A 14,159-nucleotide genomic window follows, 5' to 3' on the forward strand; every position below is an offset into this window, starting at 1 on the left:
ACCAAACTACGATAGGGTATTCTTAAATTAGTGACGCCACTATGATGTGCCGGCGCAAAGGTTTGACCGCGAAATTTAAAAAGAAAGAAAAAAAAACTTAGCTTTAGTTTTCTCATTTATAACAAACTTGTTTCTTCCAAATGATGAAAATAGGGTTGTGTTAGGAAGCGCTGTCAGCCCAAATTCATTTTTGTTCTTGGCTCTTAAGTGTCTCTTTATCGTCTTTTTGCTTCTCCTGTAAATCGTGCTCTGCCTGCACAGTTTGTAAGCGTAAGGTGCAGCCGAATTAAACAATTCCAGGAGAATGTGAGGAGAAGTGGCGTAGCCAGGGGCTGGCACACCGTGCACGTGCATCCCCCTTTCCACTTCCCGAAATGTCATGTTAGTATGCGGCCTTCCCAGACATCCTCCTCGGTTTTCCTCCTCCCCCTCCCCAGTCAAGTGTGCGGCCCCCGCCCTCCCCACCGCCCTTTACGAAAAAAATATTTCTGGCTATGCAACCGCTTGTGATGAATTTGTGTTGGATAGTGAGGTTAGTATAATGTACCGAAGGTGCCGGATGATATGTAGCGCCAGAGCGTAATTCCTTGCGTACTTGTGCACTGTGGTTAGGTTAGGTTAGGTTAGGTTAGGTAGGTTAAGTTGTCTGGTGTCACAGCATGCGTGTATGCGCATTGTGAAACAGAGTTTAGCTTTTATTTAGCTTCAATTTGGGTGCACGAACCTTGAGCTGCGACAGGGCGGCCGACCGGTCCTCGATCAACCAGCTGGGCCGCTGCTCTGTGTGCTGTGTGGTGCCCTTCACCAGAGTGCCCGTGAGTGATTCCCATTCCTAATGATAGATGCAATAACTGAATGTCAAACACAAAGATTATCCGTCTTCTTCGGTGCTAAAAATGGCGTCTGCTATAAAGACCACTGGGACATATTTTATTCTCATATGAACGTAAGTGTAGAGTTTATCGCTGAAACAATTACGTATAGATTGAAAAAAGAGGATGTAGTAGGAAATTGAAGGCAGCTGGCATCCTAACTGCCTACGACATTCCATTTCTGTTCCTCGTCTCTGTTTTATTTTCCAGTTTGTTTCTACAACAAACACTGCTCTACTGATACGAAGTGCAACACAGCGGTTGTATTATGGCAGGATTGTTCAGCATCGTTCGCACTCTATTGGCTACTGATTACGCTACAGTGAGATATGTACACCAATAAGCATTGTTCGAGCGCGATCAACGGCATCATTCGTGGAAAACAAGAAAGCCTCCCCTCGCCTGTCCACTGCTTAAAGCGTTGTAAACGCTAACGTGTGATAACTATATGCTTAACTTCGACAAACTATGGCAAACGTGTCGTCTGATACAGGATGCCCTGCCAAACCCTGAGATGGAATTGAGGTGTGGCCGTGGTCTGTCAAGAAATTCAAGTTGGAGCTGAGATCCAGAACTAAATGGAAGCCTACGTCGAAGTCGACCTCGGAAGCTATATTAGGGGCAACGGGCAAAATCGCTGTTGCTATCAGCGTCCCGTAGACAATGAGTGGTGTCCCGTAGTTTCTACATTACCGAAAATTTAATATTCGTTTTAGATGTAAATAACGTTTAGCTTCTATGACAATCGTTACCAGGATGCCATAACAATATTCGACGGATGCCCTGCTCACGTCAAGACAGTGCCTAAGTAGCAAAGGTCTTACAGTAGCAGCAAAATATATATGCCAGAACTGCTTTCGCTGGTTGCTTGCGGTGATGCCATGACGGCTGCACTCTGACCGACACGGCCTAGTATACAGACTACATCTATAAGTGCCTGAAAAAGTCCATCAGAGGACCCGGACTGATGGTTCCTTGGGTAACTCACTATGAACCAATAAAGCTTTCATTCATTCATTGATTCATTCATTCAATCATTCATTCATTTCGTTGATTAAGATTTTCTCGTATTCGAAGCATTTTTTCTCAACATCGCCATGCGTCTGCTTTGCACAATAAACATCTCGTGCCTCCGCTCGGCCCTCCGAAATTCAGTGACGGTGGCATGAGCTATACGCTTTCGATGGGATCTACGTACACGAAATGCTAAACCACAGTCAATACAGATGATGCTGTACCACATCGGTCACGATAGAATCTCTCTCGCGCAGCGTTACGTGCTGGACAACTGCGTATCGGCGCTTTTTGCCTCGCTCGGCTCGCGATACCTGAAGCAGCAAACTACTAGGCAGTCTGAACCCTATGCCATCCGTGCAGACGGGCGCTTGGCTGTATTTACACCGCGGGAAGACTCACGTTCTCTCTGAAGAGGTCAGGACGCAGACCGTGGATCAGATGCAGGGCAAATGTCAGGTGGTCCTTCTTGAACAGGGACTGCGCAGCGTACTCGTAGACAAGGTGTACCAACGTGCGCTCGGCCAGCTTCAGATCCTTCTTTTTTCCATTAGTGCCCTTAAAGAAGCACACGCGAGATGATGATAACAGTACTTTAACTAGAAATAACTGCATCGTAAGTTGCGACTGCAATGGAAAAGAGCGATGAGCGGAATGTTTGATGATACGGTGACGTCAAAAAGCACAGGATCTTACGAAAATTACTTTTCAATGTAAATCTTGTCTGCTCCCTAACCTGAACATGATTTTCAATTTCTGTTTGTGCTCGTCATGTTCTCGATTTGATAAGCACAAGTGTCTGTGTCTTCATTGCTGTCGACTAACGCCGTTGCTGTGGATATTACGGTGTTCTTGTTCTCGGAGTGTTAGTAACACGCGGAAATGAGTTATTAGAAAGTCTATATTGTGAATTGAAAACATCATCACATCTATATTTACGTCCATTAAAAAGAGGAAGGTCTTTTCCAGCGATCTCCTGTATTAAGTCAGCTGACTCCATGTTGTTCCTAGAAATTACCGGTTGTCGCAGTGCTCGCCGAAAGAGGTCAACCAGTCCAGCCATGCCCCATCGGTATGTATGTCCCAGCCGCGCCAAGGGATCGAGCAGGCCCACGAGGCGTGCTCCGAGCCTCGCGACGGGCTCGTACACAGCCCGCTCGTTCTCCAGCGACGCCTGCAGCCTCTGTGCCTCGGCCAGGGACGTCTCCGCGCGCGCCCCGCTAGCCTTGGCCTCCTGCAGGAGGAGGGAAAGGAAGGCGTTTGTTCGCGCTCTGCTCTTTCAATACGCTGCCGCTCAACACCGTGCGATTTCCGACTCGGGAGCTACCGTATCCGTGACGAACAGTACGGCATGCGCGGATAAGATCACAGCGGGGTGCGGAGGATGTGTTCACGTGGACTGGCTGGCATACGCAGACACAACGAAGCGCGTATACGTGTGTCAGCGCTCTGTTTTGCGTAGTTCTTGTCCTATGTGTACTGTCTCCGCACTGTTTTCCTAAAAAGCGTTGATGACGTCTCACTGTCTCCTAAGTAGTGAAGTAGCTTGTGGTACTCTTAAGCAAGGAGGACTTGCATAATTGTTCAGGTGAATTACCGGAAAAAAGAGAAGAGCACATGGAAAGATGCACTTCCTTAAGACAAGAAAAAGCGTCTATCAAGGCAGCAAATTCTTGACGGACTGAACAACGAGTGTCGGGTGATCGACCGTCATTCGGCAAGCTGCGCTCTAGGCCCGCAAGTTTGTTCACATGCCTGCAGTGCCTGGCGCAACTCCTGGTTGTGCAAAAAGTCGCCCGACAGGAGGAGATCCAAGAGGCGCGTGTCAAGATCGGACAGCTGCAGGCGCAGTGTGTCCGCTTCGTGGAGCAGTGCTTGGCGACGCTCCTCCAGTTCGGGCCGCTCCTCTTGCAACGCCACCTGCAGCAACTGGACACAAAACCGCACCCGCGAGAGCTGGTAAGTGTCTTTCATGTACAGACCTCAGCGAGCGCCGGGTATACGTAGATAGATCGTGTTTCTTTATTCGAGAGCCGCTTGCGAAACTGTAGTTTACGGAGATCAAGGTCGGCCTATTGATGGCCGTCGAGATTGGTCGACAAACGTGGGTCGCCCTATCGTGAACGCTTCTTACGTGTGGACAGCTTCGGTTTCCGGCTCAGATTAACTGATATGTACTTGAGATTTCAGGATTCTGAACATGCCAGCTACGGGCATTCCGCTCACGAGCGGAATAGTTCAGGTTAAAACACCAAACTGCTGTGCCGGCAGTGCATAGGAGCGGTATTCAAACACGCATTAGATTAACGAAAAACTTCTGCGTTCCTATATCCGTACTTGTGCTGTGGTACATTCGGTTTGCCATCCTCTTGGGCGAGAAAGTTGTTTCAACATATACTTCTATTAGACCTCCATGGCACGTGCACTCAGTTATCTTGATCACCTTAGAATTAGCCTGCCACTTTTGCCTCAAGTGAACTTGAGGCAAAAGGCGGAATATGATTAAACATATTGCGACAGACCCCTCACATGTCCTGCGGGTTGCGTACCTGGTCGCAAAGTCCTGCCTCGGTGGTACTGAAGTCGATAGTGCGCACCAGCGTCGCTGCATACGGCGGCAATGTGGCTTCGGCGTCCTGACTGAGCAGGAATAGGCGAAACTCGTCGCTATAATCCACCGCCTTGTCCGCAATGTGTACCACCTGCCGTGAGCCTGCGGAGATGCCAGCACGCGACGTTAGTCCGTCAAGATTGCTCGGCCATCAGTGCTTTCCTTGGAATGTCTCACGTTGACAGAACGATGCTTTAATAGAGAAGAGTCTTTTACGTCTTCACATTGTGTAGAGTCTGGTACGAAAGCTTTAGCGTACGCGCGAAACAGCCTCGTAAATTTCTGAGCATGTGCGATAATGGCAGTATTTTAAAGCAACATCCTTCCCGGACCATTGTGCAATTGCATAATTGCAAGCTGCGTAGTGGCACCTCCAGGCACCTGGTGTGCTATCACTAAGAGGCGTGGAGGGATGCTGAAGGCCTCCTGATACATTCTTAGGAAATACGTAGCAGCAGAACATTACGTGGGGCTCATTCCGAAATGTTGCAATGAACTATGCGCACATCTTATGGGGGGCATAGTATGGCACTAAGGGACGTGCCGGGGAACGCTGGAAGTAGCAATAGGCTAATGTCCACTTGTCATTGTCATACCTGTCATGTGTAATCAAGGCAGTTTCGTTGTTTCATTAAATCCAGCTAATTGCTACCGGATACGGACTCACTTCGCCAAGCATCGCTCTCGTTCTGAGTTAGCTTTGAGGTGTGTAAGCTCAATGGTTTTTAATCACTTGGTTATAAACCAGTGCGCTGCTTTGTGTGCTCCTGCCAAACAACCGTACATCATAATATATGCTCACCCTGAGTAATGAGGTCTCTCCTCAGCAGCGGATACAGGATGGGGTCGAGCTGCTGCACGTCTTGTATGAGGAGCGCCTTACCTAGTCGGACGGACAGCTCCAGAGTTGCTAAGAACGTCGGGTCCTGTAAGTAACAGTGAACGGTGTTGGATTGCTTGTCACGCTGTGCCTTCACAAAATTGTGCCTATACTCGTCTTGTCATCGCGATTACACATTAAGCAACAAACTCCGGCACAATTCACCTCTATTAACCTTAGTACCGAGGATCAAACAAAGTGCGTGACAACGAAACGTTTAATGTTTCATTTTGGGCACGACTTGGCAGATCTTTTGGCTACAATATCCTGCAGGTGCGTTGCCAACAAATGTGGTCGGTATACCTGTTGGGTGATCAGTTGTGGGTCCTTGAGGTGGCTTTGAAGCCAGCGACTGGCTTGTCCCGACGGGTCAATGATGAATGGCCGCTGTGGCAGCTGCAAACATACGCAGTTCTCTGCTACGGTACACTGGTACAAATGTGATTCTTGCTGTATTGTTAAGGTGCGGCATGGTCTACAGTTGAACGCCTTTATAACGAAGTGCTTGGGTCTTCCGAAATAATTCTTTACGCAGGTCACTTCGTTGTCAAGGCCGCGCACCGCAAAGCTCACTGTAGAACTGGGACACAATTATTTATCCGTTATACAAGTCATTTCGTTGTAAAGGCGCTCGACTGTATTTAGAAAACAGCCTAGGGTACACAGGCCAGTTTCGACCTTTCAGCTATAGTTTCATGCACAGTCTTTCGGATGCCTTCGCGTTCGTGCACTAACACGCACATCTTGTTTGGTCAGTTGGTACATTTTGTGGTAACGAGAACGACTGCGCAAATAAAAACACACCACAGAGGCATGAATGAGACATTCGTACTGAATGTTTCCGTGGGAGATGCGTATTTATTTGCGCCGCAGTTCTTGCTAACGGGGAGTACTAATACGTTACAACAATTTTTCTCCCACATAAATAATTTTCTCATGATATACGTACCCCTCCCAGGCTCACGCAGCGCCGCTGAGCGCAGAGTATTAGGAACGAGTAAATAATGGAATAACAAAAAAGTCGCAGTTTCCTTCAACAGGCGAAGCATTGATCGCGATAAAAAATTATTAGACAGCTATAGAAAGTGAAGTTAGTCTTTTTAATTGCGGACGTGTCAGACTTTCAGTGCGGCCGACACTAAAACTCCAACGACAGCGCGTGATCATCTGCATACACTGCCGTAAAAATTCACTTACTAACTTAATTAACAAGAACGTTGTCACGCGCGCACAGGCAGACACGAACACATTCCACTCGATGACTGCGGACGCTCGCTGTCAAATCGCTGGTTTGATGAAGAGTGTCAGCAGCGGCGAACGGATTCCCCTTCGTGCTGCCTCTTGCTTGAAAGCGAGCTAGGAGCGCGAGAATACAGCGCACACGAAGCCATGAGCCATAGCGGGCGGGATAGCCTTCGAACCCCGCGCATACTGCCTTTTTTAAGATAGAACACGCGCGGCCGCGCTCAGCCGCACTCAGCCGCCGCAGCTGGAGTAGAAGAGGAGATGCGCACAAACCTACTCCCCACCCCACCCCCTTCACAGGGTGCGCACATCTCCCCACTCCTCCCCCCCCCCCCTTTGCGCGCTTGAGAAGACGGCGCGCACCTTCCCGCATTCCTCCCTTGCGAGCGCGAGAAGACGCCGCCGCATCAAGCCACCATCCTCGGCTCACCCTTGCAAGCTTTCGCTCGCACCTACAGCATATGGCGTGCGGCTGCGGTGTTATAGCATTTATACTTAATACGAAACATCATGGCGACGCCGGTGGCGGCGACGACGGCGGAAATCTGCCTGGAGTGTCCGTATAATTGCTATATTGCAATGAAAAAACAATAATAATGTTTTAGAAAAGGAGGCGGACGCACTGGCAGGAGCAGTAGGGCGGCATTCTCAATCGACAGTCGGTCGGGAGGCAGGCCCTGGGCCCTCCAGGCAAGCTGCTCCTTCTCGGAGCTGAGCAGTTGCGCCAGCTTGCCCGGCACGCCCTGCTGCTGCAGCTCGGGCAGCAGCCGGCGCCAGCGGTGCAGCAGCTTGGAGCGAGCCTCCTCCCTTGCCGCCGGCAGTGCGCCCAGGTAGGCGGCGCACGCCGAGGCCAACAGGCAGCGCTGGGCCAGCGGTTGGGCCTCCAAGGCTCCCAAGCGCCGCGACCAGCGCGCGTGCTCGCCCTCGAGCTGCGCGAGCAGGTCTTGGGCCGCGGCCAGCCGGGCGTCCGAGTCGCGCAGCCCCATCTCGATGCGGGCAGCCTCCCGGGTGCAGGCGCCCAGCCGCTCGCGCAGCTCGGACACTCGCTCGTCGACGCCGGCCAGCGCCGAGCCGAGCTTGCCCAGGCGTTGTTCGGCGCCTGAGAGTTTCCTGCAAACGGATGTGCAGGCCTCGCCAGTCTTAGCAGAGATGCTCGAGCGCAGTGTTCGACACTTACAGTGGTGTCGCCATAATTTGAATATGCGTAGAAGGACGGCTATTCGAAAAGTACCGTGCAAAACGAGAACTCGGAAGAAAAGAAGTGCGATTAAGCGTATTCCTTCATTCGGCATCTTCCCGATTTCTGGGTTGAGTAAATATATTCGGCTGCGGGACTCTGCAAGTGCCACTCTGGCTAAGCAAGCCGCGAGTGTCACTCACCGCTGCAGCTCGGCCTGCTCCGCTTCCAAGGGGCCGATCTTGTGCAGAACGTCGGCGTACTGCACGTTCGCTTGCACCCAGGCCGCCAGGGGCGCCGCGGCAGCAGAGGCACGCTTTGCGTTCTGCGAAAGCACCGAAAAACATTCCTCAGCAGATATGTTAATTTCACCAGCGACCATGCTTGCTATGTATCTATAGCACGCAACACTCGGTGCTTCACCAACAATGTCAAGCTGGTGTATATATTTGGAGATTTACGTGCCGGGACCACGATCCGATTAAGAGGCACGCCGTAGTGGGGACACCTAAATAATTTTGACCACCTGGGGTTCTTTAAGGTGCACCTAAATCTAAGTACACGGGTGTTTTTGCATTTCGCCTTCATCGAAATAAGGCCGCCGTCGCCGGTATTTGATATCGCGACTTCGCGCTTAGCAGTGCTACACCAAAGCCACTAAGCAACCACGGCGGGTCAGCCGTAGTATAAAGTCTTTGTAGATAGATGGCCTCTGTTTCCTGCACAGTGTGAAATGTAAATACCCAATAACATGCATTCAGTGGCGGGTTGCTAGCCTATACTCTGGCTTGAAAGCGTCAATGCAACGTGGACAAATGGGTACGTCTATACGTCGACGATTACGAATACGTCTACGTCGTAGCTTGAGCAATATAGACGTTCATGTTGCACTCAATGTTTCGTGATGTACATTATGCAACATGTAAGGTACACGTAACTTTAGTGGGTATAAATAAATATGTCCGCTGAAGCTTTCACGTTGTTTGAAACGAAATGTCACTCGGATTTGAGACGACCGCACAAAAATACCATTAGCTGCCGGGGTCCAGGCGTGCAATCTCCAGTGGGAGGCTCACTACATGTTGTGAGTACACACGCGGTACAACACTTCTAGATGGTAAGTGCTTTCAAAGACACGCGAATGATATTTCTCTGATGTAAATGTCTGCGCCAAATGCACGTTTAAGCAAGAAACTTCTATTGCAGTTTTCGAGTGGGATGTTCTTTTTTTTTGCTCCTTCGCCCCGGCATTACACATTCGCCTCGGAAGCCACATTCACAGTGGTCAAATCGGCCAGCTAAGGAGCCGTTAATTAAAAAAGAAACATTTGCAGGAAACGCAAGGCTGCTGTCCCAAAAAATGAGCGACCTGCAGGCAATAGATGGCCGGCTCCGAAGGGCTAGATGAAAAAAAAGTAATTGTGTTCTGAAGGAAGAAACGACTCACCTTTATGTCAAAAGAAGCGCCGTTGGTGCGTAGCAGCTCCTGGACGCTGTTCTTGATCTCGGGTGTGACGGAGCGGGCGTTGAAGCTCATGATTTCTTCTTTGACTCCTCTCCTGGCCAGGAAGCTGGGTATATAGCGCATACTATGGTTAAAATGTGTAGACTACATAACTCTCGATCCAGGCAGTCGTTTACTTCGCAGATTTGTAATTTCTGCTCATATAGAATTTCTTGGAATCTCACCCCAGCTGTAGTACGCACGCCTCATACACTGCACGAAATTTTCAATGCGCCATCTTTTCTGAGAAACGCTAATGGATTGGCAGTTCGCTGACACCATCACCTAGAACCAACGTTGAATGAATTATGGGTTTTTACGTGCCAAAAACATGATCTGCGCCGTAGCGGGAGATTCCGGTCTACTTAAAAAAAAAAATGTGAGAGAACATATGCAAGCACTATTGCACTGCAGGCTCACTTATTCGGATCCCGTGAAGCCACATATACGTTGCTCCCGGCGGTCTGAACAACTGCACCCATTTGAGAAAAAAGAAGCACGGAGTTCCTACCTCTTCATGCTGACCCACGAGGTGTCGAAGATCCCCATGAGTCGCAGCACACCTTCCAGGATGTCTCTGATGACGTCAGGGGGCGCCCTGAGTGAGCGGATCTCCGACAGGGCGTCTGATCGGATGCTCCCGACTGCCTGCTGAGCTGCAGGCGCGCACGCGAGCCATTAGGTTCGCATCGCTAGGTGACAGCAAAGCGCGCTCATTTTGGAAAAAAAAAGAAAGACTGGCATGGCAGGTCCACACGCTCAAGGCAGCGTAATCGAGGGTTCTTGCAGCGTGCCAACTGAATTTATACATTCCTCTCTGTCACTGAAACACCGTTTAAGACAAATGGAGATGCGAAAGGCGGGGGTTTAACCGGAAGGCAAACACCTGGCTTGCTACGCTGCGCTCGTGGTGTGTTGTGTGTTTTTTTAGATTGTTCTCTTTCTTTCGCGCAGTTTTAACCTCCCTCCCAAGAACGTCTTAATAAAGGGAAAAAAGAAAATGAAAAGAAGTAAACGCAGAGAGAAAGAGAAAGCACATACGAACCTTTGAGGCAAAGGGATAACAGAAAAACGGGGGCCAACAAGGGAAGCCTGAGCTCGAAGTCAACGTTTCGACAACTCGACGAACACAAGTCCTCTTGTCTAAACGCTGTGGGACCAGGCTTCCCTTGCCGGCCCACTGTGAATCACCCGTTGATTTGCGTGCTATGAGAAGCCGATCTCTATTATTGGCAGTATATCTTGCTGCGTTTGTTTAGCGCCACATAATTTCTCCGAAGATTGGCCACATTCCGTTTCTTCAAAAGTTAAAGGCTTGCATCGTTGCCTCTCTTGAGCGGAAGGGGAAGAAATAGTTGGAGAAAGTGGGCATTGTGCGGAATCAACGTCATGTTGAAGGGCGCAGAGGATGGGATAGATGACGCTTTGGGTTAGAACTCTCAACGCTTTTCTGCATTTACACTCTTGCCAAAAAGCAAAGCAGAAAGCTTATTGCGGAAACTCCCTAGTGGTACTTGTCAGATAGAGCGTAAGTATTCTTTCCAGTCGCTCGTCTTGCAGACATAAGTCTCTGACGTATACGAACGCGTATTGTCGTATGTTGGCGACGTTTTTTCGGTTTCCTTATTGTCTGTTAACTAATAGTAATAAATAAATAAATAAATAAATAAATAAATAAATAAATAAATAAATGTTTATAGGTATAGCAGATTTTAATTACCCTAACTACACTGATTCGCCTTGATCAATTTAATGTAGCCTATAAAAATTATCCATCATTATTTTATCCCTAATTACTCTTAATACCTCTTCAGTACTCACTATATGTAGTCATAGTCACAAATATAGGTAGTTACACGTAGTCATAAGGCATTTCCATATATCCTCATAGGGCCCCATTTGTAGTTATGGTGCGCATCGTGTCACACGTTAAAGACAGACGGACGGACGGACGGACGGACAGAAGGACAGGTTTTCGAGGGAAGTATTCCTAGAATTCTTGCGCATCGACAATGGTGCCGAGCACGAGGCAGCTTGTCAAGCGACCCACCATTTCGTACGAGCGGCTCGATCTGGGCCAGCTCGCGGTCGATGTTCTGTTTGCGCTCCTTCAGTCGCTCGCTCTCCTGACGCATCGTGGCCCGCAGTTGCTCCATCTCCGCCTTTTGCTCGCTGGTGCTCTGCAAGCGTTTTTACCTCTCAGTCAACGTAGTTCAACTTCAGAAAAGCCTTACCGTCATGCTGCTGGTTATCTGCTGCAGTGCCGCGTCAGCTTCGCCTTGCTTTTCAGCCAGGAGTTTTCGCTGAACAGCCGCCTCTGCCTCGAGCTTGGAAACCGCCTCCTTGGCCTCGTTAAGCTTGGATATGCCCAGCTGTAAAGAAAATAGCCAGCTACTATTGAACCAGGGGCCCTATAACGTAAAACTATTCCAATATGTTTTTATTCCAATCTTCTGACGTCAAATTTGCGTAACCACCGGCGCAAGAAACGGGCTGTCACCCGCAGGGTTGTTTGAACAGACCAATCAAACGCTCTCCTCGACATAGGAGGTCACTTTTGTTTGCTTAAAAAACGAATAACATTACCTACACCGAGCAGCTTGTCTTGTCTAATTGGTTGACAAGAGGCGAGGAGCATTATGAAGTGGAGAGGAATTCGATGGGGCTGAGCCACTACACTGAAAATCGATAACCAGATGAAGAGGGTGGTGCCGGCGTCTGCGATTGGTCCGCTTTTCCTTACTTAGCTTGCGGTGGCTGGTCGAAAATCACGGCGGCATGCAACGGTAGCTCAAGAATGACGCTAAAAGGGATCCTCAGCAAAGAAGAGTTGGCAGAACGATGTTGTAAACGTGCAGAAAGTGCTCTAAAACGTTATGCGGCCACGCAAGAAGTCTTATTATACACAAATAAACCCATGTTATCCGGCAGGTGCGAGTAGCTAGAGCCTGAGCCATCGGCGGCAGCCATCTTTTATTCCTTTCGGAACGGGGCAGCCTGCGGCTATTCAGAAGAAAATTCAGTTTTGTTCGGCATATTAATGCATCTTGAATGCGTACACGTCACTTTGACGCGGTGAGTTCTCGCGGTTTTGTGACGTCGCGTGAAAGGCAGGTGAAGTGGGTGCTGCCCGAAAACTTTTGACCAATAGCCGGGGGCTAATGGCGAAAAGGCGTCGAATCAGAAATAACTGTTTTTCTTTTTTCTGTCAAATCATGCATAATCAGTGTGTACACATCATATCAGATGGGGAGATATCGCGGATTTCGTGACGTCGCGTGACAGACAGGTGAAGGGGGGTGGTCCAAAAAGTTTTTGACCAATCGCGGAGGGCTGATAGCAGAAATGGAATAGAAAAGTTTGGAATAGTTTTACGTTATAGCGCCCCAGTAGGCAAGAAAGCAAAAGTTTGTGGTTTAACTTCGTGGAACTACCTATACGCTTTGACTATATATAACCATGTGGCGTGCAAATCTGATAGCACCTGATATGCACGCCTTTCACCTCGCTTATAGTAAAACGAGATGAATGTACGCTATCCCCGATTCCGCGGAATTACAGCAGAGCTAGCACGGATTTCAGCTATTCGTAGATTACAGCAGTGTATAGCTTCAGCAATCAGATTCCCTAGTTTTGACAATAATAGATCTACGACGCTGCCATTCACAACTGATTTATGATCGCACTTTTCTGCGCCGTCCTCTTTACCCTCTGCAACACGCTCTAAGCATGTGATAGGTGGTTGTGCGACAAAGCTTGCATGCTTCGCATTATCGCTGCATAATTTGAGTGTATATAGCCTCGGCTTGCATGGGTTTGAGCGCGTATTGAATGCATATACTGAACAGAACATATTCGCGCGCGCGAATCAAATTTCCACCGGCATTCCGCGCATCACATTACAGTTAAAGCTCAATCTAACGAAACCCGATTTAACGAAGCTTCTCCAGGAATAAATGAGTAAAAAAAAGCTGTGATTTCTTTTTAATTTTGGCGCAGATGGGTTTTTCTTCGAGCGTGCGCTCTAACGCTACCGTGCACCCTTGTCACGGCCCTAGCTTTATTTTGACGACGCTGCACGCCGCGCCCAGGCAAGGAACAACGGACTCAGAAATCGCTAGCGTTCTTACGTACCAGATGGCGCTAGGGGCGGCGGTATTTGGCCCCCCTCGCGGACGTTTTACACGTGCAGGCGAGGGCTAGCGGCAAATAGCTTGCCGCGGTACCTTTTGAGATCTCTAAGTTGCAATTTTAGATTTCGAAGAATCGAAAAATCCCTTACTCGATTGTACGAATTCCCGATTTAACGAAATAATTCGAGCATGGTCATCGCTTCGTTAAATCGAGTTTCAGCTGCATGGCCCTACAAGCTAAGCCCGCTTCCACGAATATCAAAACCGTTCCTTTCACGCCTCACAAGGCGAACAGAACGACCATATACGTTTCATTGCCGCTTTTGACCTTAACGACTGACTTTCGAGCGAGGAGGAACATCGCGAGTGCCAGTTCACCTGCAAGTGCTTCTTGGACTCCTCCATGTCCGCCTTCTGCTGAGCGAAGACATCGCGGAAGGCGCACACCATGGTAAAGTAGTGGCTGGGGCCGACAGCGAGGCCGCCCGAAAGGCACGCCTCGTGCAATTGGAGGAACAGGGCTGCGTCGGGCGCACTCTGGCTACCCACGCTGCTGGAGTCCAACACGAGGGCGGGAAGCTGCGACGCGTTCGCAGAGAACACTCGCGATTAGTCACACCTGTGATTAACCAAACGAGATGTGCGGAAATCACCAAGTTGGGGGAAGGATGGATCTAATGGGGAAAGTGGCACTCAGCTGAAAGTACTAAGAAATTGTAAAAA

The 14,159-nt window shown here is 49.2% G+C and overlaps 1 protein-coding gene across 1 annotated transcript in view; it reads right to left on the reverse strand.

The window, feature by feature from the left end:
* btv (dynein cytoplasmic heavy chain beethoven) overlaps nt 1-14,159 on the reverse strand; it is a 72,792-nt gene that overhangs the window by 14,409 nt on the left and 44,224 nt on the right. Inside the window, exons 35-48 of the mRNA XM_075687580.1 lie at nt 13,815-14,015; nt 11,538-11,675; nt 11,354-11,483; nt 9,815-9,959; nt 9,247-9,370; nt 8,003-8,124; nt 7,246-7,732; nt 5,681-5,773; nt 5,300-5,423; nt 4,436-4,599; nt 3,642-3,815; nt 2,905-3,120; nt 2,289-2,444; nt 725-832 (exon numbers count right to left, since the gene is read on the reverse strand). Of these exons, the coding sequence (XP_075543695.1) occupies nt 725-832; nt 2,289-2,444; nt 2,905-3,120; nt 3,642-3,815; nt 4,436-4,599; nt 5,300-5,423; nt 5,681-5,773; nt 7,246-7,732; nt 8,003-8,124; nt 9,247-9,370; nt 9,815-9,959; nt 11,354-11,483; nt 11,538-11,675; nt 13,815-14,015 (2,382 nt within the window). The remainder of the gene's footprint in view (nt 1-724; nt 833-2,288; nt 2,445-2,904; nt 3,121-3,641; nt 3,816-4,435; nt 4,600-5,299; nt 5,424-5,680; nt 5,774-7,245; nt 7,733-8,002; nt 8,125-9,246; nt 9,371-9,814; nt 9,960-11,353; nt 11,484-11,537; nt 11,676-13,814; nt 14,016-14,159) is intronic.

The sequence above is a fragment of the Dermacentor variabilis genome, chromosome 4, assembly GCF_050947875.1.
Source record: "Dermacentor variabilis isolate Ectoservices chromosome 4, ASM5094787v1, whole genome shotgun sequence".
Lineage (NCBI taxonomy): Eukaryota > Metazoa > Arthropoda > Arachnida > Ixodida > Ixodidae > Dermacentor > Dermacentor variabilis.